General features: G+C 41.0%; 1 protein-coding gene across 2 annotated transcripts in view; it reads right to left on the bottom strand.

Annotated features, from left to right (window-relative positions):
* Nucleotides 1-25,729, bottom strand: part of ARMH4 (armadillo like helical domain containing 4) — a 141,201-nt gene that overhangs the window by 69,562 nt on the left and 45,910 nt on the right. For both annotated transcript variants that reach the window (XM_025295465.3, XM_025295464.3), the window contains exon 5: nucleotides 20,446-20,700. In XM_025295465.3, coding sequence (XP_025151250.3) covers nucleotides 20,446-20,700 — 255 coding nt within the window. The remainder of the gene's footprint in view (nucleotides 1-20,445; nucleotides 20,701-25,729) is intronic.

The following is a 25,729-nucleotide window of genomic DNA, read 5'->3' as shown; positions in this document are numbered from 1 at the left end:
TAAGCTACAAGGATATATGGTACAGCACAGGGAAATACAGCCATTATTTTATAATAACTTTAAATAGAGTATAATCTATAAAAATGTTAAATCATTATGTTGTATACCTGAAACTAATACAATATTGTAAATCAACTACTGTTAGTTTAAAAATAATCAATAAATAAAATCAAGCTTTCTGTGGTTACCATCATAGCCAAAACCTGGAACGTACGGAACGTGAAAGAAGCATATGTTATTTAAGTTGTTGAAGAATTTTCTCATCATTTAAGCAATGTAATGACTTTCCAAGGAAGATGATCAAATCCTCTCCTCTGAAAGTATATGGAAATTGAAGAAATGTCCATATGCATGGAAAGCACCGTGGGAATGAAGCCAGGGACAACTGATGCCCTAAGCATTAGAATCATTATTCTTTCTTAATACAATTATGTAAAGTTTAAAAATAAAATAAAATAAAAAAAAAAAAGAATCACTGCTATCTAGTATTATCTAAAGTAACAAAGGAACCCAGGAAGAAAATCAATTGCTTAGCCGTTTTATGCATTGGAGAAGGAAATGGCAACCCACTCCAGTGTTCTTGCCTGGAGAATTCCAGGGACGGAGAAGCCTAATGGGCTGCCGTCTATGGGGTCGCACAGAGTCGGACACGACTGAAGCGACTTAGCAGCAGCAGCAGCATGAGTATAGAGCAAGCACCCAGCAAATGAGAGCTGCTACTGATAATTTTACTTTATATTTATGTGCCCATAAAAGTGCTATGTAAACAGCAGGAGTTCAACAAAAACTTTGAAGAAGTGTGCATTTGGATGTGTTTTCTCCCAAGAGTAAGGCTGGATTTGTCCTGTTCTAATCTCATTGGAAAAGACCCTGATGCTGGGAAGGATCAAAGGTGGGAGGAGAAGGGGATGACAGAGGATGAGATGGTTGGATGGCATCACCGACTTGATGGACACGAGTTTGAGCAAGCTCCGGGAGTTGGTGATAGACAGTGAAGCCTGGCGTGCTGCAGTCTATGGGGTCGCAAAGAGTCGGACACAACTGAGCAACTGAAATGATACTGACTGACTGATGATGAATCCACTCTGAGGGCTTCCCAAGTGGCACTAGTGGTAAAGAACCCACCTGCCAATGCTGTGCTTAGTTGCTCAGTCAACTCCAACTCTTTGCGACCTCATGAATTGCAGCCCACCAGCTCCTCTGTCAATGGGGATTTTCCAGGCAAGAATACTGGAGTGGGTTGCTATGCAGGGGACATAAGAGATGAAGGTTTGATCCCTGGATCAGGAATATCCCCTAGAGGAGGGCATGGCAACCCACTCCAGTATTCTTGCGTAGAAAATCCCATGGACAGAGGAGCCTGGCAGACTACAGTCTATAGGGTCTCAAAATTTTTGAGTCAGACACGACTGAAGCGACTTGGCACACACACAAAATCCACTTGTGACTGGGACTCTCAGAGAGTCACGGCATATTCACGTGGCTCTTTTTTTAGAATTCATCCTGCGATCCTTAACTGAAGGGAGCTGGGGGTGGTTTGCTTGGCACTTTGCTCTTACGAGCCTCAGGGAAGTCCTAAAATTCCACACTTCTTAAAAGCACAAATAATAACCAAGGGAATGATCTGAGTAGCTGGGTTCATGGTAAGATCTGTCAGCATACAAGCCAAGGGTGGCACAGTTCATCCCTGTTTCATCCCCGTTTCTCCTCTGCAGCAGGTAACAGTCAGGTGGTTTCACTTTTGAAGATACGAAGGCAGAGAGAGATGAAATGCCCTTGTCACCATCATTAAGAGTACAAATAATTAAATTAAATCAGTAAAAAATTTAAAGCAGAGCCAAAACTAACTCGTGGTTTAGGGGTCTAGAGAATTCTGTCCCTAATGGAGGAAGGGGAGGACCAACCAACTGTACCTTTAATAAAAGCAGATACTATAAAATTCCTTTTTTAAAAGACCTCTAGGACCTCTCAGTCTCCCAAGTAAGGCTTCCTCATCTTCCCAAATAAAGCATATGTCCATTGGCCTCTTGCCCCTTACAGTGTGGTCCACAGCCCAGCAGCATCTTCATCTCGTGGGAGCTTTGTACAAATGCAGCATCTCCAGCGGCTCCTCAGACCTACTGAATCAGAACTCACACTTTATCAGCATCCCCAAGTGATCTGGATGTGCACTGATGTTCAAGAAACACCATACCTGCTTTTTCTTAAGGATTATTCTCAGCTGTAGGAGAAGGCAATGGCAACCCACTCCACTACTCTTGCCTGGAAACTCCCATGGACGGAGGAGCCTGGTAAGCTGCAGTCCATGGGGTCGCACGGAGTCGGACACGACTGAAGCGACTTAGCAGCAGCAGCATTCTCAGCTGTATAAAATTATTAAGACATTCACGATGCAGAGAAGCTGGATGTAAAATTGTATGAGGCTACTAAGTAGTACAAAACACTCACCACTTCCAAGTTCATGTCTTAATACTATAGTCTTTATGCTAAATGTCCTGAAAATAGTCACGCTGTGAGTTTTCTTTCTTAACAGCATTCTTTAATTATCCTACATATTCCAAAAGTTAAAATATATAATTAACACAGAGAAAAATAACACTTAGAGGCAAAAATATAGGTAAGACACAGAAACCTTACCTATATCTTGAAGGTGCAATATCTGAAAAGTGAAAACTCTGATCAATTATTTGTGTTGCCTCTAAAACAGGCAATCACTTTCCAATCTCCTCACACTAAAGTCATTAAACACAATGATTAATAAAGTATTGTATGGACAATCTCTGGGTCATGCTGGGGAAAAAAAGAATAAATCAACAAAGGCCACTAGAAATCTGTCAGATTTTTAAATAATTCAACTATTGTACTCTCAAGAGCACTGAGGTTCTCAAACATGTGCTTGGTAGTAGATTCCCTCTTCTCATACACAGTCTTAGTGGGAATTCCCATTGTATGCAAACTCCTTGAGAAAATATGGAGGAAAGCAGTCTTTCTTATTAGGTTACTTGCCTTCTCTGCCTATTTAAATCAAACTAACCTTTATCTAAATGAGCCTCTTTCACTTTGCCTGTATATATCTACTCACGTAAAGTTACAACAACCCTATGAGCTAACAGTTACCTTTTTAGAGTTAGGAAAACTAAGGCTCAGAGAGGTCAAAGATTTGTCAAGGAACAATGGCAGCAAAGAGAAGACTTGAATTCAGGACATCATGACCCCAAATTCTAGGCTTTCAACGGCCACCCTGCATGTTGTCTCTATGGCTGTCACGGCTCCCCTTGTTTGAAATTACTATTTCACCCTTCGGTACTTTCAGAGCATTTTTTCCCTGCATACGTCACTTCCCACCTCACATTATAGAGTTTTCATCCCCATGATTCTTATGCTCCTGGACAGCAGACCCTGTGTTCTGCACATCACTAATGATAGAGAACTGGGTTTTCCTCAGTTCTCTGGGGTTTCCTTCCTAGAGGAAGTGCTTCTGAAAATGCAAAGTGGTCACCAAGTTGGTTTTGCTTCAGCTAAGCTGCAATTTCCACCATGACCACAACCACCACCACTTGCTCCACCTTCAGCCAGGTGGAGCATGGCTAGTTTTCACTAACAGAATCTGAGTGGAAGGAAAATGAGTCCACTCCAGGCTGAGGCATTGCACATAGCTTTCCTTAAGTTCTTTTCCCTGCCACCTGGCAGGATACAGAGGATCCATGGAGGTTGCTTAGGCCCAAGAAGATAGTAGAGACACTTGGTAGAAGAGTAACTGTTGACTGGCGGCTCTGAAGAGGGCAAGTAACAAATCCACTGAGTTAAGCCACTGAGACTGGAATCGTTTGTCACAGTAACTGGGCTTCCCTGACAGATACATCTTCGCTTATCCAAAGTCTCCTATTCAGTTCTTTTAGTTAACAAGTACTCTTTCACAATACAAATGCTTCCAAACAAATTAGGGCTACAAGGGATTCTTACTTCAGTGTGCAAGCAAAAATTTTAACTTTGAAAAAAGGAAGATGATACTGAACATTCTTTTAATGGACTGTTGAAGCCTCTGAGAACTATCTGATTCCTTGTAGAGCTCTGAGTCACCTTTGGACTCAATTTTTTAACTTGTAGATAACTGACAGCGATACAAATAGTTCTTCTCCAGACAAGCAAATTAATTGTCCAGTGGAGAAACAGCCTTCATCCCTTGGAAAAAGTTAGTCATAGATCCATTTGTCAATTTACTTTAACAGTCCTTTTTCTTTTTGTCTGTTTGTTTTGGTTTAAAAGTTGGAGTTCATTTGACAATCCACAAGTGATGTGCAAATTTTATGGATTAGTTGGAGCCAAATTTGAAACAGTCCTTGATTCCATGTAAATATGTGATTTTTTGTTCTTTCCTTTGATCCAGCTGTGTCTGCCTGGTTTCTTTGTTAATTAATGAGCTTTTAAAAGTCTTTGACACATGTTCATTCTATATCTGAGTAAGAACCATAATTAAATCTTCTTTAAAAATACACCTTTTAACAACTATGAATTGCTGATGGTCCCTCAAAAAGTCTTTAAACCAAGTTCTTAAAGAAAGAGTGTTTTGATATAGTGAAATGGATTAAGGGAAAACTGAAGACTCTTTAGATCCCAAGGGTAGTCCTGCATGGCCGCCACCCTAGTGATGAAAGCAAAGGTACAAAGTGAGGATGATCAGGGAGAAGGAGGAAGAAAAGTTTGAAAGATTTCACTGAGAACAAACTTCCCCCGCATCATGATTTTTCCTGTGGTTTTCCCCTACCTCCTTCTGATTAGTGGATTAAGTAAATGAGCTGTTTTTAGAACTCTCTGTGGTTTCTGAGGCTAGCAACAACTCTTCACCTTAGGACTGTGTACATGACCTCCGTCATCAGTCTGTATCCCACACGGTAGGGTTCAGAAGCCCAAGGCTGTGGTCCTATGGGACGCGCAATACTTAATCAAGCTTGTGATAAACAAACCTAGGTGGAACTCCTGGTGCCTGTGGTGGATTTCACATCTAATCTTCTGCTGCTGGAAGCCACCAACATTACTTGGAGTATTTATCCCCAAGGATTCATCAAAGCCATCCTGTTCCAAACAGTTGCTGCCCTCTTTCAAAAGGAACAGCTTGAAATTCAAATCCCATTATTTCAGAAAGATTTCAGCCCCGCAGGAAAACTTAGAGGTAGAAAGCGTAAATCAAAATTCTCTCAGCTATGAGCCCTCCTCTGTTTTATCAATAAATTCCTTCCCTGGGTCTTGATAATCTGGATGTTTGTAAAGTTTACTTTAAAGATTCTTCACATGAACTGAAACTAGGCATATCTTCGCTGGACACACATTTTTATTTTGTGCCAGATTCTGTGGAAAAAAAAGTATTTCTGTCTAACAGAAAATCAAGAATGCTCTTAGCTGGAAAAGCAGAATCCTGTGGCTATTAATTCTCAAATGCTGAAATGAAATGAACTGACTGACTTCAACCTCACCTGATCACTAAGCTAAGCTTCGAGGCTTTAGCATCCTCTTTTTATGATCTCAATAGAAAAGGGTAAATAACTGAACTGCTCCATTTTCTGAAATGCAGAAGTTAAGCAAATTCTTTCTCTGATCCAAATTAAGGAAGACAAAACTGGGGAGACTCCAAATATTCCAGATTCTTAACATAGCAGACCTATCTATAACATTTGATTAAGTAATTCACCTTAAATTAGCATCGTATAACTTCAAATCAAGAGATAAGGACACTGTTTTCACTACTTTCTCAATTCTGTTTTAACATAATTAGAAGCTTTTAAAACATCATCTTTGTTTTCTCTGTATTTTTCAAAGAGGACAATTTATACTCAATTTCCTCATTTCTGAAATTTTTTTTCAGTCCTCTCAATATTTCTTGTTTAATTCCCAGAAGAGCCTAAGAGATGTTTTCACATGTTAATAATTCCCAGCTGAGCCTACGAGTGCATTCTGATTACAAGAAATTAGTTCAAAGCCTTCTCTTCAGATATAATGTGCCTTATTAATGTTCTTATTAACTGTTGCTGATGAAGAGATTATTTTCTGGCTTAGCTCCAAGAATCCTTTTTTAGCCCTCAAAAGGAAAAGTGACTGCTGAATTTTCACATAAGAAATCCATTTCTAATGAATGAAATGTTATTTTTTTCCAATTCTCTAATTCAATACAGTTTAATTATGAAAAGACAGATAAAGGAAAGCATTAAGCTTTTGGAAAGCATTAAGTCTATTATCCCACACAGATCATTAAAAAAAATAAAGATGAATAATGTGAAGCTGAGATATTTGGGTTTAGTTCCAGAAGTCTCTTCCTAAATCAACAAGTCCAAATGGGTTTTTTCTTTTTCAATCTTTGATACAAGAACATATTATATTATCTAGGCCCTTTTACAGGGCATTAAAGACATAAAAAGAGAAAATTTTTGTTCAAACCTTAAAGCATTTAAAACACTATATTGTTCAGTCGCCAAGTCATGTCCAACTCTTTGCAACCCCATGAACTGCAGCATGCCAGGCTTCCCTGTCCTTCACTATCTCCTGGAGTTAAAATTTGGTTCCAGTCACAAAGAAAGTGAAGTCGTTCAGTCGTGTCCGACTCTTTGCAACCCCATGGACTGTAGCCTACCAGGCTCCTCCGTCCATGGGATTTTCCAGGTAAGAGTACTGGAGTGGGTTGCCATTTCCTTCTCCAGGGGATCTTTCTAACCCAGGGATTGAACCCAGGTCCCCTGCATTGCAGGCAGATGCTTTACCATCTGAGCCACCAGGCAAGTTCCAGCCAGAAGTTAGATACAAAAGGACAACTCAGCTCTCTGACTTGGGGAAGCAATGATCCAGTGGCAAAGAGAATCAGGTTTAATAAATTTCTCACTCCCATGTAGGTGATGCTATGACTTTTTATTTTTTGGTGGAAGTTATCAAAGGCCTTATCACTATTGAGCCACCTAATTAACTGCTTGGAAATTTTTTAAATGCTTGGTCCCTCTGAGAATGCAATCATCTGATTCTCATCTGATTTAGACTGTAAGGTAATGAAGGTAGTTGGCCCAATATATTTAAGGTCTGATCATTAAATGTGATCATAGAATCACTCCAAGCTCATTCTAAAAAACCATTCTAAAATGTTACATTTCTGGCAGTCCAGTAGTTGAGACTCTGTGCTTCCAATGCAGGGGGTACAGCTTCAATTCCCAACTGGGGAAGATTCCGCATGCTGCATGGAGTGACCAAAAAAATTGCTAAATTGCTGCCCACAAGAAAGAAACAGTAGTTACTCGACATAATGCAGGTGTTAGCTAATGCTATGATGGTAATCATTTTGCAGTATCCAAGTGTATCAAATAAGCATGCTGTACAAAATGTTATGTCAGCCATACCTCAATACTGCTGGAAAAACTAAAACAAACCTTAGATTATGTTATCATATGGATAGCATGCTATCTACCTGAAGTCATGGTATAATTAGTTCCTTACTGAAGGGTTTGTAGATGTAAAAACTATTTTGAGGTAAGTATAGCGAGAAGCAGAGAAAGTTAAGATCACATAAAGTTCTATCTGTCAGGTGATGTTTAAACTTAACCTCAGTTATAAGCACTATGGAAAACCCTTAGTATCTGATCAGTTATCATTTTTTCCACAAATCCAACTAACTCTGTTTAACCCACCCTTTCCCCTCCCCAAAACTGCTATCCAGGAGTTAAATAAGGGACTACTGTTTGATTGGCAAAGTGCAACAGAGCATTCCCATCCCTCTTCCCAATTGTGCTGGACGGTTTCTGGTCCAGCATGGCTACCAGCTGGAAGAAAAGCCCCTTTCAGTCAATCAATCTGAAGCAAAATGAGAGAGTGGAGTGGAAATGAGCCCTGCCAAGAACAGCTCGGGGGAGTTTCACAGGGACGGGCTGAGTGGGAGTTAGGGTTGCCAGCAAGGCTTCAGAGAGACCCTGGGGTGCATCCAGACAAAAAAAGGGAGAAAGCTGTCTGAGGAAAGAAGAATAATGGTAGAAAAATGTGGGGTCAGGAAACATCCGATGCATGTTCGGTCCCAGGTGAGGATGGAAGATAGACCCCAGACAGATCCTGGAGGTGCTTGAATATATCCATAGTATACTAAAGAGACAAATACATGTTTAAGAAATACTTCCTATCCCTGAACTGTTGAATCCCTGAGTTACCTGATGTAAATCTCTGATTCCTTATTTTTACATTCAGTCTCTCCTTCACTTATGCTGTGCTCTATTTTTACTTAATACCACCAGTCCTTTGAATTTCAAAAATAGCTCTGGCTTCCTGAGGCCAGCTGGAGAGGTTGGCAGTTCTTTTAGATCACACAGAACCTACTACTACAGTACTGGAGAGACCCAGCTGTGCAAAGATTAATATTTTAACAACCAAGACTGATTTCCCTTCCTCAACACAAGAACATCCCCAGGGAAGCTTTATGCAGAAGGGAGTTAGCTGCTTGCTCTGGACAGACAAAATCGCACACAGGGGTGGTTGTGGCTGCCACTGAGCTCTCCACTAACTCTAGTCTATGAGTTTTCCTCATTAGCGTTTGAGACTTAAGAGTTGATTTCTCATTCATTTTCCCCAAAGAAATAGGTGGAGAAGAATAAGGGAATTTGCAGTGTCCCACAGCTGACTCAGGCAAAGGGAACACTGTGTGTGTGTGTGTGTGTGTGTGTTTTAATGATCTGAGTTCTTCTACCACTCTTGGAATTAATGAATTTCAAAGCCTCAATTCCAGTCTGCCTAAGATTCTTGGTACAAAAGTCCTACATACAGCTGTGAAGAATCATTGTGTCCATCAAAAAAAACTTTAGCATAGCACACAGTCATCCTTGCCATCCATCCTTTCCACCTTCCAAAAGGCTTAACATTTCCTACATTGAAGAAACATGAAAGTTTGACTGTGGCCATTATACATAACTGCTCATCGGAAGTGTCATGAGCACCAAACAAACAAACAAACCAGAAAACCAGAATATATCACATTCTTTTCAGGTCAGAGTCTGGTTTTCTTGAGGTTCGACCAGGTCTCTTTTTGATTTCTGGTTCATGATGGGTGTCTGCCAAACACACCTGCGAGCACGGCCAGAAGTGGGGAGCTGGAAGAAACTCTATTCATATTTATATCTTTAACCTATTTATAACCTACCTCATGCTCAAAAGATTTATGGCTTCTAACAAATACCTAAAATATAACAGGATAAAAATAAATAAGTGGAAAATTTAGGAAATAAATGCATTTAAAACCTAAAATCCTGAGTTTGTCAAATGTTTCACCAAGGGGTCAGGGAAAGATTTTCTCCCTACATGCATGCGTGTGTGCTAAGTCACTTCAGTTGTGTCTGACTCTTTGGGACCCTGTGAACTGTAGCCTGCCAGACTCCTCTGTCCATGGGATTCTCCAGGCAAGTATACTGGAGTGGGTTGCCATGCCCTCCTCCAGGGGATCTTCCCAACCCAGGGATCGAACCTGCATCGCCTGCATTGGTAGCAGGGTTCTTAACCACCAGCACCACCTGGGAAGCCCCTTTCTCCCCTATAGGTCCCCAACTACTCCTAATCTTTGAGTAACTCAGTAACTCAAATGGAAAAACCTATGAGGAAATGATATCTTGCACTTGGAAGGCATTCTGCTCTGCAGATCTAATATGCCTTAAACACTCTCTCCTGAGTAAGGAGAGGCAGAGATCACGATCTCTAATTCAAACTTTAGCACCAGTGCATCTTGCCTAATGTGGAAAAAGGAGGTCTACATCCAAGTTCTGCTCCTTCTGTCTAGGAAAAATAATTTAGTTCTTTCCAAAGAGTGAATGGTATTACTCTCAAAGCCAGAAAACTGGGTAACCATCTCAGAACAGGAAGGTGCCTATCCATGGAAACTCACATCTGGAGAGGCTCACTCATTTCAGATGCAGGAGTCAGGGTACAAAATTTCCACAGTTCAGATTTCGAAGTCTGTCACGTGACCATGGACTTTCTGGGAAAATTAAACTATGGATAACAACTTTAAGTTTCATCTCTACATGAGATTAAACACAGAAAAAAAAAAGCTTTTTTTTTTTTTTTAAGACACAGTAATCTGCAAGCCAGGCTTCAGCAATATGTGAACCGTGAACTTCCAGATGTTCAAGCTGGTTTTAGAAAAGGCAGAGGAACCAGAGATCAATTGCCAACATCCGCTGGATCATGGAAAAAGCAAGAGAGTTCCAGAAAAACATCTATTTCTGCTTTATTGACTATGCCAAAGCCTTTGACTGCGTGGATCACACGAAACTGTGGAAAATTCTTAAAGAGATGGGACTACCAGACCACCTGATCTGCCTCTTGAGAAATTTGTATGCAGGTCAGGAAGCAACATTTAGAACTGGACATGGAACAACAGATTGGTTCCAAATAGGAAAAAGAGTACGTCAAGGCTGTATATTGTCACCCTGCTTATTTAACTTATATGCAGAGTACATCATGAGAAACGCTGGGCTGGAAGAAGCACAAGCTGGAATCAAGATTGCCGGGAGAAATATCAATAACCTCAGATATGCAGATGACACCACCCTTATGGCAGAAAGTGAAGAGGAACTAAAGAGCCTCTTGATAAAAGTGAAAGTGAAGAGTGAAAAAGTTGGCTTAAACTCAACATACAGAAAATGAAGATCATGACATCCGGTCCCATCACTTCATGGGAAATAGATGGGGAAACAGTGGAAATAGTGTCAGATTTTATTTTTTGGGCTCCAAAATCACTGCAGATGGTGACTACAGCCATGAAATTAAAAGACGCTTACTCCTTGGAAGGAAAGTTATGACCAACCTAGATAGCATATTCAAAAGCAGAGACATTACTTTGCCAACAAAGGTCCGTCTAGTCAAGGCTATGGTTTTTCCTGTGGTCATGTATGGATGTGAGAGTTGGACTGTGAAGAAGGCTGAGCACCGAAGAAATGATGCTTTTGAACTGTGGTGTTGGAGAAGACTCTTTTTTTTTTTTTTTCTTTTTATAACTTTTTAATTTATTTATTTTTCCTTTTGGCTCTGCTGGGTCTTCACTGCAGCACAGGCTTTTCTCTGGTTATGGTGAGTGGGGGCTACTCCCTAGTTGTGGTGCAGGGGTTTCTCATCGGGAGAAGACTCTTGAGAGTCCCTTGGACTGCAAGGAAATCCAACCAGTCCATTCTGAAGGAGATCAGCCCTGGGATTTCTTGGGAAGGAATGATGCTAAAGCTGAAACTCCAGTACTTTGGCCACCTCATGGGAAGAGTTGACTAATTGGAAAAGACTCTGATGCTGGGAGGGATTGGGAGCAGGAGGAGAAGGGGACGACAGAGGATGAGATGGCTGGACGGCATCACTGACTCGATGGATGTGAGTCTGGGTGAACTCCGGGAGTTGGTGATGGACAGGGAGGCCTGGCGTGCTGCGATTCATGGGGTCGCAAAGAGTCGGACACGACTGAGCGACTGAACTGAACTGAACTGAATCCAAGACCAAAAGATCATTACAAGCAAAGTAAATCTTCATTCCTGGGAATTCAATTCATAGAACACTTCTTAAAATCCTCTATCTCTCTTTACAAACAGAAGCTGCCTCACCCGAAAAGAACAACCAGCAGATCCAGCCTAGGACAGCTGTGCTCCAGGGGGTAGGACCCAGGTATCAATAATTTGTGTCACTCTCCAGGTGATTCCAAAGTGCAGCCAAGAATGAGAACCACTGGTCCAAGGGCTTTAGTCAATCTGCCGCTCACATTGTGCTGGACTAAGGTTTCTTTCTTTCTCCTTCCATACATATATTTAACCATGTTAGCCTGGCAGCTTCCTGAGCAACCTCACAATCCATAGATTAACATGCTATATGCCAAAATACACTGACATTTGTTGCTGTGAAGGATTGTTTGAAATCTCACACTTCCCACTGTCTTTTCCAGAGAAGCTTTTTCTTGCTGCCACAGCCCATGCCGCACTATATTTAAGTTCGACCTTAGCTATACATGAAGTGTTTTAAAAGGACAAGAAGGATGATGAGGAGAAGAACTGACACAGTTTAGGAAGGGTCTGACTTTCTCACAGACAAATGTTCAGTTTCTCTAAGGCCCAACCCCCACACCCTTTTTGCCAATTCAAAATATATTCTCTTTCACATTAAAATCATCCTAAATTACCAGGTAATGAAACTGATAATAATATACAAATGATAACTTCTTAATGTGGTTAATCTTAATCTTAAAGGTGGTGCTAGTAGTAAAGAATCCGCCTGCCAATGCAAGAGACTCGGGTTTAATTCCTGGATCAAGATCCCCTAGAGAAGGAAATGGCAACCCACTCCAGTATCCTTGCCTGGAAAATTCCATGCATAGAGGAGCCTGGAGGGCTACAGTCAATGGGGTCACAAAGAGTTGCACAAGACTGAGCAACTGAGCATACATACCACGTTCCAATGGAAGTAGCTTGCTGCTGCTGCTGCTAAGTCACTTCAGTCGTGTCCGACTCTGTGCGACCCCAGAGACGGCAGCCCACCAGGCTCCGCCATCCCTGGGATTCTCCAGGCAAGAACACTGGAGTGGGTTGCCATTTCCTTCTCCAATGCATGAAAGTGAAAAGTGAAAGTGAAGTCACTCAGTCGTGCCAGACTCTTAGCGACCCCATGGACTGCAACCCACCAGGCTCCTCCATCCATGGGATTTTCCAGGCAAGAGTACTGGAGTGGGGTGCCATTGCCTTCTCCGGGAAGTAGCTTGGAGACTCATTATCCTATCCAGATAGTAGATCTGCATTTTACTAAGGCCATCTCAAGACATATAATATTATTTCAATCCAAAGGAAGACTCTTAATATTGAAGGGTAGGCACCATATTAAAACAGGAAGGATGATATAAATTGGGGCTTGCACAAGCACTCCTTAAGTTACACCTCACAGATGGCTGCCCACTCAGAGAAACCGCTGGTTAAGTGATGATTCAATTCCACCACAGTGGAACTGCTCGGCCACTGGCCTCATATGTATGAGACCACTCTCTGCCTCACTGCAATTTATCTCTACATGTCAGCCTCTCTTTCCCTAAAATACAGCATACACTTAGTAGGCGCTTTATAAATATCTGGTAAAAAACTAGAAGCATGAATGCACTTCATTTTTCTGCTTTCCACAAACATCCCTATACTCTGTTAATTGAATATTTACCATGTTTTTTAAAGACCTCCAGAGAAAAATATTCTACTTCCTGAATCAGGAACCCATTCCAATATTAGATGGAGGCTTTTGGGAAAAAAAAGTGAAGACAGCTATAATTCTGCACTTAACTAATTAATGGAGTCTGGAAGCCTTATCTATTCAGAATGTCAAGCAAACCATAAAGTGGCCCAAAATGATCTCTTCTTGGAACAATACCATCCTCAGGCCCTCATCCAGAACTCATGAATACAAAACACATTTAGAGAACTTCCCTGGTGGTCCAGTGCCTAAGAATTTGTCTGCCAAGACAGAGGACACGGGTTTGATCCCCAGTCCTGACTGTTGCAGAGCAACTAAGCCTTGTGCACTGCAACTACTGAAGCCCACATGCCTAGAGCCCTTGCTCCACAACAACAGAAACCATCGCAGTGAGACGTCCAAGCCCTGAAACAAAGAGTAGCCCCTAGCTGCCGCAACTAGAGAAGGCCCAAGTGCAGCAATGAAGATCCAGAACAATCAAAAATATTAAAATATATATATATATATAAAACAGACACAAAAACTCAATGTGCAACTTTTTTAAAAAATTAGATAAATTAAAAATTTTTTAACATATTTAAAATAAATATATTAATTTAACAAGATTGGTCATAGGAGTCTTAGAAGAAACATGGATAAGAATCAGCCACAAGAGAAGTAAACAGAAAAACACAGAAATCATAGATGATAGGTATGGTGGCTGACATGCAGCCTCATGGTTCCACCAGTCATGTGATCACATTCCACTTGCCAATGACCGTCTAGAAACTAGCATGTGACCTAATTTCAGCCAATCAAAAGTGAGTATTCTACTGGAGGATTCTTGGAAATGCTTCTTCTCTCCTGAGAAAGAAACACAATAAAAAGACAGTCGTCTTCTTTGAACCATGTCTTGTCTAGGTGTGACACCTGAAACTGCTTCAAGTCATTACAGTTGTAAGGAGACCAGCCTGGGGCCAAAGTCAACATCCCAAGGGAGGACAGTGCAGTAAGACGGAAAAACTGAGTCACCAATGGCTGCTGAGCTACTCAAGTCAACTGACCCAGAAGCTCGATCTCTGGACTTCTTGTTTTCAGAGAAAATACATTTCTTTACTCTTTAAGTCTATTTAAGGTTTCTGCTCCTGTAGCTAAAGGCATCCTAGCAGATTCAGAAGGCACAAAGTAAAGAATCACCAGATATTAATTACATTGGAAATGTTTAAATGTCAAAATGGATACATTGCCTCAACTTCGGCCATATTGATTTTATAGTTTTAAAAGAATAATCATGTGATTACAAAAGGATAAGAAGTAGTGTGGGTCACAGTATCTGCTCTCTACAGGTTCCTACCAATAAATCTGAAAATGACCTTGTTAGATCAGAAAAGAAATTGATTCTGCATATGTAAAAAAAGAACTTCCTCTACACTACAATCAGTGCACCTCAGCCATAACATGGAACTTTCGCTCCTGATTCTTTATCCTGACAGCCTACCAGTTCAGTCCACAATCACACCTCCCAATAGCAAGATCAAGAAACTGGGCTGTTTCCCTCCAAAGCTTTAGAGGCAATGTGTATGTGACAACAGAAAACAGAAGTGCAAAGAATTAAGCCATGAATCTACTGCTTTGCCTTAGAAAGTAATCTAAGTTTTCTCCTCTTGTTTCTTCACAGAAAATGAAATGATAATCTATTCAAAGAGTGTATATTACTCTTAGCCAATTCCAACTACCCACTTCAATCTGTTCATTTTTAAAGGTGTCTATGGGTTTTAGCACTTGCTTTGGAATACCATTCATATTGTAAAATAGGATGTGATCATCTATAAATAAAACAACCCACTTAAAAGTAGAAATGAATAAGATGGTCAATTAAAGTAAAATTGTTTTAAATTAGATTACTTTTTAGAGGCCTCCATCTTTGCATTTTTAGTGATTCATTAAGAAAAAACTATAGTTAAGTTTACAACACTCACACTCACCCTACAGCTGCCATGCAGCTCTGCTTTCTAAAATGAAGCTGCTCATGAAATACTTATTGAAATCTGTATTAGTTTCTTATTTCTGCTGTAACAAATTACCACTAAGTTAGGGGCTCAAAACAATACAAACTTATTATCTTATAGTTTTGCAGGTCAAAAGTCCAAAATGGGTCTTGAGGGACTAAAATCAAGGTGCCAGCAGGACTGTGTTCCTTCTAGAAGCTCAAGAAGAAAATTCATCTCTTTGCCTTTTCCAGCTTGTGGAGGCTGCCAGAATTCCTTGCTTCTGGCCACATCATTCTGACCTCTGCCTCTGTCATCACATCTACTTTTCTGACTCTGACCTGTCTGCTTCCTGCTTATAAGGACACTTGTGAACACACTTGTGTGACCTTCACAGAAAATTCAGGATAACCATTCCATCTCAAGATCCTTAACCTAATCATCAGCAAAGCTTTTTGCCAGGTAAGACAACATAATCATAGGTTCCAAAGATTAGGACATAAACATATTTGAAAAAAGTACAAGTGTTAGTCGCTCAGTCGTGTCAGACTCTTTGTGACCCTGTGGACTGCAGCCCGCCAGGCTCCTCTGTCAATGAAATTCTCCAGGCAAGAATACTGGAGTGGGTAGTCTTTCCATTCCCCAGGGGTCTTCCCGACCCAGGGATCAATCCTGGGTCTCCCACTTTGTGGGCAGATTCTTTACTGTCTGAGCCAACTGGGGAGCCATTATTCTTGGTACCACAAAGTCCATCACAAACAGGGGAGGGGTCCCTCTTTATCATGTGATCTGAGAGCATTTAGGAAACTATATCAATTAATACTGACCCAGAAGTTGTCAATGGTTTTGAGTTACTAGTAAATACTCCTGTCCCCCCAAGAAAAAGATGGTGAGCTAATAAAATCTTAGACACAAGCACTACTAACCCAACCCAGTCTTCCCACAGTAGAGAACTGGAAGGACTTCCTTGTTTTGGTTCCCATGAAAATTAGAATGCTAAAAACATGTTGGCAAATTGAATTTTTCAGGAAAAGAAGTGGCAGCAAAAGGTAAGAGACATCCAGGAAAATGGTAAATTTTATGAAAAGAAAAAATCTGATATAAAACAAAATGTTAAGACTTGGGAAAATCACTTTTAAAAAAAGACTGATTAATTGATTTACTTAGTCTATTTATTTTTTGACTGTGGTGGGTCTTTGTTGCTCCACATGGGCTTTCTCTAGTAGCAGCAAGCCAGGGCATCTCTTTCTTGCATTGTGAGGGTTTCTCATTGCAGTGGCTTCTCTTGTTGAGAAGCACAGGCTCTAGGCACAAAGGCTTCAGTAGTTGCAGATCATGGGCTCAGTAGTTGTGGCACACAGGCTTAGCTGCTCTGAGGCATGTGGGATCTTCCCAGACCAGAGACTGAACCACTCCCTTGCATGGAAAGGCAAATTCTTAACCACTGAACCACCAGGGAAGTCCAAAATCACTTTTTAAAGTGACAAATCACGTTAGTGATAACAAATCACTAAATTGGTATTACTAATTTAAGAAACTTTAGCCATGCATGGAGGCTGGAATCAGGAGGCAAGACAAGGGGACAATTGGGCTATTCACCCTCCACCTCATGCCCTACACACCTTAAAATGTAACTGCTATTAACCAAAAATGGGAAAACCCAAATGTTCGTCAACAGGTGATGAGATAAACAAGATGTAGCATATCCATACAGTTGAGTACTACACAGCTATAAAACCAGAACAAATTAGGGACTTCCTTGGTGGTCCAGTGATTGAGAATCCGTCTTCCAATGTGGGGAACGCAGGTTTGATCCCTGGGTGGGGACCTAAGATTCCACATGCCTCGGGGCAACTAAGCCTAGGTGCATGCTGCAACTAGAGGAAAGACTACACATCACAATGAAGAGCCCACATGCTGCAACTACGACATGATGCTGCCAAATAAATATAACATTTTTTTAATTTTAAAAAGGGGGAACAAATTACTGATACAGACAACAACATGGTTGAATCTCAAAATCATTATGCTAAGTGAAAGAAGCTAGACACATAAGAGTATGTATTATATGATTCTACGTATATAAAATTCTAGAAAATGCAACCTAACCTGTAGTACTAAAAGTAGATCAGTGGTTACCTGGGATTGAGGACTGAGAGAGGGATGGACTACATAGGACATGAGGAATACTGGGGGGATAAAGGGGAAGTGATGGAAATTCTGCATTTTCAATGAGATGGAGGCTGTATGGATGTGTACAAGACTCAAATTGCATACTCTGAGTGCAGTTTACTGAATATAGTTTATACCTCAATAAAATTGATTTCTTAAAAATTTGGCTCCTTTTCAGTGGTAAATTTGTGTTGAGGAACATGGTAAGGCTAGAGCTCAAATGATCATGTTAGCCTTGAACTGTAGCCTCTACAAATCTTTCTAAGATTCACAGCTCCTCCAATTGCTTATCATTATTATAGATGGTATGCCAACTTTCCAAGTGGTGGAAATTGGCTTCCTAGACCACAATCCAGGAATAGAGGCCATAAGATCTCCCTGCAGTACTTCTCCCTACAGAGAGGGTACAAAAACAACTCTTTCTCCAGGAATGGGGTACAGTCTCTGAATATTCACCCAATGCATATTTAAAAGACTGTCCATGATCCTTTCATGTTATAAATCTACTACCTGAGGAGTCACTTGACGTGTAGATTTTTGTGTTTAACCTCTGTAATAAGTTACATTGGTATTTTGCATTTTATTTCATTCATTTCAACCAGTGGTGGAACAGGTGCATTTCAGGCCTGTTCAGGCCTGAAGAGACCAAATATTTATTCACATGTCCCCAGGTCAGTGTTTGTGTTTGTTTTGTAACACTTTGATAATATTTTGATATACTTATGAGGTTTTAGCAGTTTCATTTGGTATATTTTTTAAAGTAATTACTGCCCAATTACGTGCCAAATTTGTTCAGAAAATAACTTAGTAAATATAGCATTGTATGCACATATACTAATACCGTCTGCCTGCCCAGTGGAAACACATCCTTTATCACCTCCTCTCTTTACCATAAGCACATTCCACAGGAAATCCCAGCTACATTTCAACTACAACCTTTATGCCAACCTAGAGGGTGATAAACCCAGAATAACTTCTCAGTCCCAGTCCTCTTCCCTAAATTCAAGACACAAAATCTAAGACCCTCCTGGACGCCTCACAGGCTCCTCATATTCAACATGCCCAAAACTAGCTCATCATCTCCCTAAAATGCCAAGTTCATATTGCTCCCTTTATTCCCTTTTTTCATCAGAGGCATCACTCTCCACCTGTTCACCCAATCTAAAAACCTAGAAATCATCCTCAACTCTCCCTCTATTTTTCCTCAATCCCCCAAATCCATTAGTACCTATGACAAAAGCTCTCAGGTTGACTCTTTTCCATTCATCCCACTTGCTCTGCCTTACTTCATGTCCTTTATGTCTCACATAGACATTTCACGGATCTCAGAAGTGGCCTTTTTCTCCCTCCCCAATCTGATGCTCCTCCCCTCCTCCTCCACCGCACTATCACCAGAACAGTTTTCATAAAGGACAAGTGAAAACCTCTTGGCAGCCAAAGCTCTTCATGATGCATCCTTGCTTACCTTTCCAGCCTTGTCTGCTGTTACTTCTTTTTACCCACTTAACAACATTCTTTGCCAGCCCATCTGTATTATGCTCTTTCATCCCTCCAATGCTTTTGTGTATGTTCTTTCTTTGGTCTCTTTTCCTTGCAAGCTATCTCCTATTTATATATCCTTCAGGTGACAGCTCTGAACTCTCCAAGAGACTCTAGATGGCCTCCTTCTACACTTCTACTCTGCCCTCCTATAACCTATTTTTATCATAGAATTCACCCACCCTGCACTGAAACCTTTACGAATGGGCTCTGTTCTAATCAAGAAAAAGCATTGCCTTGTTTTTTTTCTGTGTTTCCAACACCTTATAAAGGAACACAGTAGGGGTTCTGCTTTTTGGACAAATTAATTAACCACATCGAAAGGACAGCTCACAAAAAAAACTATAAGGGAAGAGAAGATGACATTAAAAGCCTTACACATGTTCCCTTAGTTTTAGAGATTATGGAAAGAATTCCTCCTTAGACTGCAAATCTTGAAAGGTTTTACCAACTTCAGTTTGAGCTTTTAAAAAAGCAAGAGAGCTTGTTTTAAGCTACTCAATCCTGTGATAAACAGATAATGCGATTTTTCCCCACTCCATACTCATTATAATGCACTTACCCTTTCTCACTGCTAATCTGAAAGGGCTTTCATGGGAGGAGAGGAGGACAATCTTTAAGAAATCATATGTAATAAGATTCTAAATTGAAGTTTCAACCAAGGCACCTAGATACACTAGTATGATATTCCAGAGCAAAATCTGAGATCAACATCCAAATTTTTAATGAAATACTCTAAACACTGGTTATATGACTGTTAAATCAAATCTCTGCTGCACTGAAGGTATCCTTAGGCCTTTTAAAGACCAAGAGAGCTTCAGGGAGGAGATTTCTTTGGAGTAGAGGTCACTTCCCCTCAGGTCAAGAGAGTGAGGCCTCAAACAATCACCCAGAGCTAAACAGCATCTCTCCAGAAAAAGTTAAGAGACAGAGGAACAACCCTGCTAACCAGAAGAGAGTATCAAGGTTGGGGTCAGCCTGCCTCCAGGGAGTCTCTCACCAAAAATCCAGGCCATGCCCAAGAGAGAGTAAGCTTGGGGTTGTCTGGACACCAAGTGATAAAAAGAGATTGTATTTGATGATGAAACACAACCACAAGAATGAGCAGAAACGTATTGGGATGGCTAAAAGCTCACTCAGAAGTGAAAGAACTTCCCCAGGGAGGAAATTCTAAAAGGAGGGGATGACAAAATAGATTTGCTTTCTGACTCCAGTGCATTCACGCCACTTTGGGCAGCTGACTGGTTACACGCAATTCTGCCCCAATTGGAAGCCCTCCCAGAGCCAACAGCTGTCCTCCAGCTGGGAAGGAACGATGGAACTCTTTCCAAAAATTAAGGTAACCGTGCTCTTCAGGCAGATGGAGACTGGAACCTGGCTACTGAAGAGCATAAATATAAACATATCGGAGAAAGAAGTGAGAACTACTTCCCAAATGAAACATCCATAAAAAGAAAATCCATTTTGCTCCATAATCAATGCCAATGAAAGAAAGTTGTCGCCTAAGAAAAGTAAGATGAGGGGAGGGAGGAAGGAGAGAAACACACATGACTCTTACCCAGGCCCTGATTCTGCTGTTCCCACTGGATGGCATCTGGCACCTGGAAGGTGACTCCCTCCAAAGAGACCACGTTTTCCTGCTCTAAGCCAGGTTCCTGAGACGTGATGCCAGGGAGCGTGAACCCAGGCAGCTCGGTGTCACCCAAGGCCTCATCCAGGGAGTCAGCATCTTTATCTTCCTCATCTTCCTCCTCATCTTCTTCCTCTTCATCTTCTTCCTCTTCATCCTCTTCATCTTCATCATCTTCTCCCTCTAGGAAAGAAGAAAGCAAAAAGGACATGAAGAAATACAGGCAGTGCACACAAATGAATCTTTTGAAATGACCCAAACATGACAAAATAAACATGACTGGCCTCTTAAAACATATTTTATCATTAAAGCTGAGCAAGAAGAGCTTTGCGGGATTGCATGCCCATCCTACATTTTAAACTTTCAAAACCACAGTATGTCAGATAATTATCATGCATCATGTTTATTGGGAGTTAAAGTTCAGGTAATAGGGATTTCTGTCATATTTATAATTAAAAGGGTAGCAAACATCATCTTCCTGTTTTCTGGAGATCATTACAGATCTGTCTGTTAGAAAGCTCACTGAAATACTAACAGAATTTAAAAGAAGTGTTCCAGTCTCTTTCTATCTCATAATACTAAACAAGAGAATTCATTATGTTGACACAGTTTTCTTTCTGCTCTTCTTCCACATCAGTGAATAGAACTCACAACAATGTTAACTGAGAGGTACATTAATCCACTCCTGCATCTGTTCTCCTTACAGAGGAGGGACCCAAGAAACGGGGAACGGTCACACGAGTGCTCTCAATCCAATTCTAAAGGGGATCGGGAAATGACACATTGGTCAAGGACAGTCAGAAAAGAAACACGTGAGAAAAAATCACTATCATGACCATCATCATATGAGTTAGGTACATAATATGTCCATCTGTGACGCTTCAAGAGGTGTAGGTTTAAGGAACATAAGATCCCCAATTTCATTTTATTTCACGTATGTTAATTTTCTAGGAATACTCTGAACTCCCATCCACATTATGAAGGCACCCCTGAAGCCCTCAAGAAGGGCCCACAAAATCCACTGAAGGCCTTTTCCTTGTTCTCCCTCTTGGCTCTGAACACAGTGGTGACCGTAACATGGAACTCGCTTCGAAGGCTGAAGAGAAAACAGAGGATTAAAGCCACCTAAGAATTAGGAGACTCTCCTTCTTCCAGACAATTTTCTCCTTTTCAGCTATCATGTACAGATTTTCTTAACTTAAAAATATTACTTCTAATCTTTTTCATTCTTATATATCCTTTACCTTCATAGGATTTAATACCTGCCCCTATTCCAAAAATTAAACAAATATTTATCAAGCACCTAGTTCCAGGCACTAGGAGTACCACAATAATGCCTCTGCCTTCATGGAGCTGATATGTCACTCAGGAGACATACAGCAAACAAAGAGATATATAAATAGATATGCAATATACTGCACTCTGATTAAAACCAGCAAGAAGACAGAAAATGCCAGGTGCTACTATTTTAGATGGCAAGACCAAGGAAAGTTTTTCTAATAAGGTAAAGTTTGAACAGAGATCATACCAAAATAATGAATTCTTTTGTTTAATTTAGATCATTAAAGATTCCCAGCAGAGGAGGATGGGGAACAGAAAAGGCAAAGCCCTGAGGCATATGTCTGCTTGCTGTGTTCAAAGAATGGCAAAGAAGATTGGGCTGAGAGGCAGTGAGTGACATAGAGAATACATGAAGCAAGGAAATCAGGGGTAAGCAGAGGCCACATCTAAAGCAGACTTGTAAGGAATGACTGGCTACAGGGTGGAGAACAGGTTGTCTTAGAGCAAGAAACAAAGCAAGGAGACACACAGGAGGCTATTGCAAAAATCCAGGGAATAGATGATGATGCTTCGGATGAGGGCGTAGTCCTAGAAAAAGAGAGAGGTGATCAGACCTGAGATGTAATTTGAAGGTAGAGCCCTGCTGATAATTACAATGTGGGATGTGAGAGGAAGATCGCACTTTATTAAAAATGAGAACTAAAGAGACAAATCAAGAATTTTATGTGAAATATATTAATTGGGTGATACTTGTGCCTATGACAGCCAAATGGAAATGCTGGAAGTCTAAGGAAGGTCAAAGCTAGAAATAAAAACCTAGGAGTCATCAACTTATAAATTATATTTAAGGCCTTGACACTGACTGAGATCATCAAGAGAATGAGAGTGCATGAAAGGGAAGTGGGCCAGCCCAGGCCCTGGACAATCAAACATTTAGAGGTTGGCCAGCAGGGGGAGATCCAGCAAAGGAGACAGAGAAGTGACCGCAGGAGAAAACCAAAACAAGAGAAGAAAACATTTCTGAGTAGGGGGCTGAGTAAGAAATGACTGTCCCTCTGGTTCAGACATTTGGGAAGTCATTCTTCAACTTGACAAAAGTTGTATTCCTGGAATGGTAGGGACAAAAGTCAGACTGAAGTGCTTCTAAAGTAAATTGGGGAAAAGGAAGCAGATATAAGTAGAGAAAACACAAGAAATTTGGAGAAGAGAACAGGGACATTAGGGGATAGCTGGAGGGAGATATGGGCTCAAGGGTAGGTTCTGAAAGCAGAAACTGTTAGAATTTGCCTATAATTGATAAGATCTGGCAGAAAGGAGTGAACTGATGATGCGGAGGGAAGAGCAGTAGGAGAAATGTCCTGAGAGATGAGGTGTGATAGAGAGATGACACACAAGGACTCCGGAGCCACTTAACTTACTATGCTGAGTGGTTTCAGACAAATTACTGAATTCTGGTGTGCCTCAGCCCCCTCATTGTAAAACTGGTATGAGTCCTGCCACACAGGGCTGTTGTAAGGATTACATTAGTTAATATATCAGGCACTTAGAACTAAGCCTGGCACATAGTGTCCACCATATAAGACTGGCTTCTCTGCTATTACGGAGAGGGGAGGGATGCAGTGCATGGGCAGCTTGGACACATCCACCTCTGCAGGGTTACAGGTGCAGGCCGGTGGCTAGATTTGGGGCAGGGAGCATGTGAAAGCTGTCATATTTCTTTCCTTGGTCAAATACAAAACTGGTGGATGTGGTCAGATTGCCAGGCAACCCTAAGAGTCCACGTGAGTCCATCTGTAATATTATAAATTTAAAGCAAACCATACTAAGATTATCAGTGTGTTTTTCTTCAGCCACATTACTGAATAGGTGGCTGGATAAGTGGAGTAGGCAGAGACATTTAACCAGGGCCAAGTTTTGCTACGAGAGCTCAACTAAGGAAGGAGCAGTAGATTGTGTGTGAAGAGAATGATTATAAAGATGAACCAGAAAAGGATACAGACTCCCAACAATATGATGTGTAATTTCTCAGGACCTAACCTAAAGCATGGTGACAATGATTAACAACACTGCATTATATACTTGAATGTTATTAAGAAAATAGATCTCAAATAGTATCACCAAACCAAAAATTGGTAATTACTTGAGGGGATGGAAGTGTAAACTAACCTTACTGCAGTAATAATTTTACAATATATATACATATGTGTGTGTGGGTATCAAATCATCACCTTATACATCTTAAACTTGTATATGTTATATGTCATTAATATCTCAATAAAACTGGAGGGGAAAAAAGATGGGCCAGGGACTCTAGTTAAAGAGAAGCTGAGAAGGATGGTGGATAGGATAAAGTAACAGAGTCACTGGATTATGGAGAAAACTATCAGGAATCATTAAGGCTTTTTGACAATTTTACTGACCATCCTCCTGTAGACAGAAATTGGTGATGAGCTAAAAATAAAACTTCTTTATTTTTAAACTTTGTAAAATCACTTTTAGTTACTTTTCCTCTCCACAAACCTAGACGGTTGTTCTTGATGGGAAAATCATGACAATATGATTCTAACCCCCTGAGAACGCAAAGGGGAAGCCAGAGCTCTGAGCCCTCTACGTCCAGCTTTTATCATTGAACCATTGTCCTCTGACCACCACCAACCACCAAGGATAACTTACACCTGGTCCTCAATGTGTTCAGTTAGCTCCTCCTCTTTAAAATACAGAGCTAAAACAAATACCATATATTAATGCATATATGTGGAATCTAGAAAAATGGTATAGATGGTATTATTTGCAAAGCAGAAACAGAGACACAAACAGAGAGGACACGATACCAAGTAGAAAGGGGTGGGTGGAATGAATTGGGAGACAGAGACTGGCACATACACACACTATGGAAATGTAGAGTGTTAGTCACACAGTCGTGTCCAACTCTTTGTGACCCCATGTAATATGGCCCACCGGGCTCCTCTGTCTATGAGATTTCTCAGGCAAGAATACTGGAGAGGGTTGCCATTCCCTTCTCCAGGGCATCTTCCTAACCCAGGGATCGAACCCTGGTCTCCGGCATTGCAGGCGTGTTCTCTACCGTCTAAGCCACCATGGAAGACAGCGTATACACACTGCTGCTGCTGCTAAGTCGCTTCAGTCATGTCCGACTCCGTGCGACCCCGTAGATGGCAGCCCACCAGGCTCCCCTGTCCCTGGGATTCTCCAGGCAAGAACACTGGAGTGGGCTGTCATTTCCTTCTCCAATGCATGAAAGTGAAAAGTGAAAGTGAAATCGCTCAGTCGTGTCCGACTCCTAGAGACCCCACGGACTGCAGCCCACCAGGCTCCTCCGTCCATGGGATTTTCCAGGCAAGAGTACTGGAGTGGGGTGCCATTGCCTTCTCTGATATATAGACTACAATGTATAAAATAGATAACTAATGAAAACCTACTATATAGCACAGAGAACTCTCCCTGGTGCTCTGTGTTAACCTAAATGGAAAGGAAATCCAAAAAAGACAGGATAAAGGTATACACATGGCTGATTCACTTTGCTATACAGAAGGGACTGACATAACAGTGCAAAGTAACTATACTCTAAATTAAAAAGAGCCAGCTAACCAGAGCTAGTTAGCTCTTTTTAATTTTATCATTATTATTTTTTTAATTGGAGTATAGTTCCTTCACACTGCTATGTCAGTTCCTGCTGTATGACCAAGTGAATCAGCCATACATATACATGCATGCATACTAAGTCACTTCAGTCGTGTCTGACTCTTTGCAACCCTAAGGACTGTAGCCGGTTAAGACCCTCTGTCTGTAGGATTCCCACAGGAGTGGGTTGCCATGCCCATCACCAGGGGATCTTCCCAATCCAGGGATCAAACCTACATCTCTTATGTCTCCTGCATTGTCAAGCAAGTTCTTGATCACTAGAGCCACC

The sequence above is a fragment of the Bubalus bubalis genome, chromosome 11, assembly GCF_019923935.1.
Source record: "Bubalus bubalis isolate 160015118507 breed Murrah chromosome 11, NDDB_SH_1, whole genome shotgun sequence".
NCBI classification, from domain to species: Eukaryota; Metazoa; Chordata; class Mammalia; order Artiodactyla; family Bovidae; genus Bubalus; species Bubalus bubalis.
This window is presented reverse-complemented; position numbering and strand designations above follow the sequence as displayed.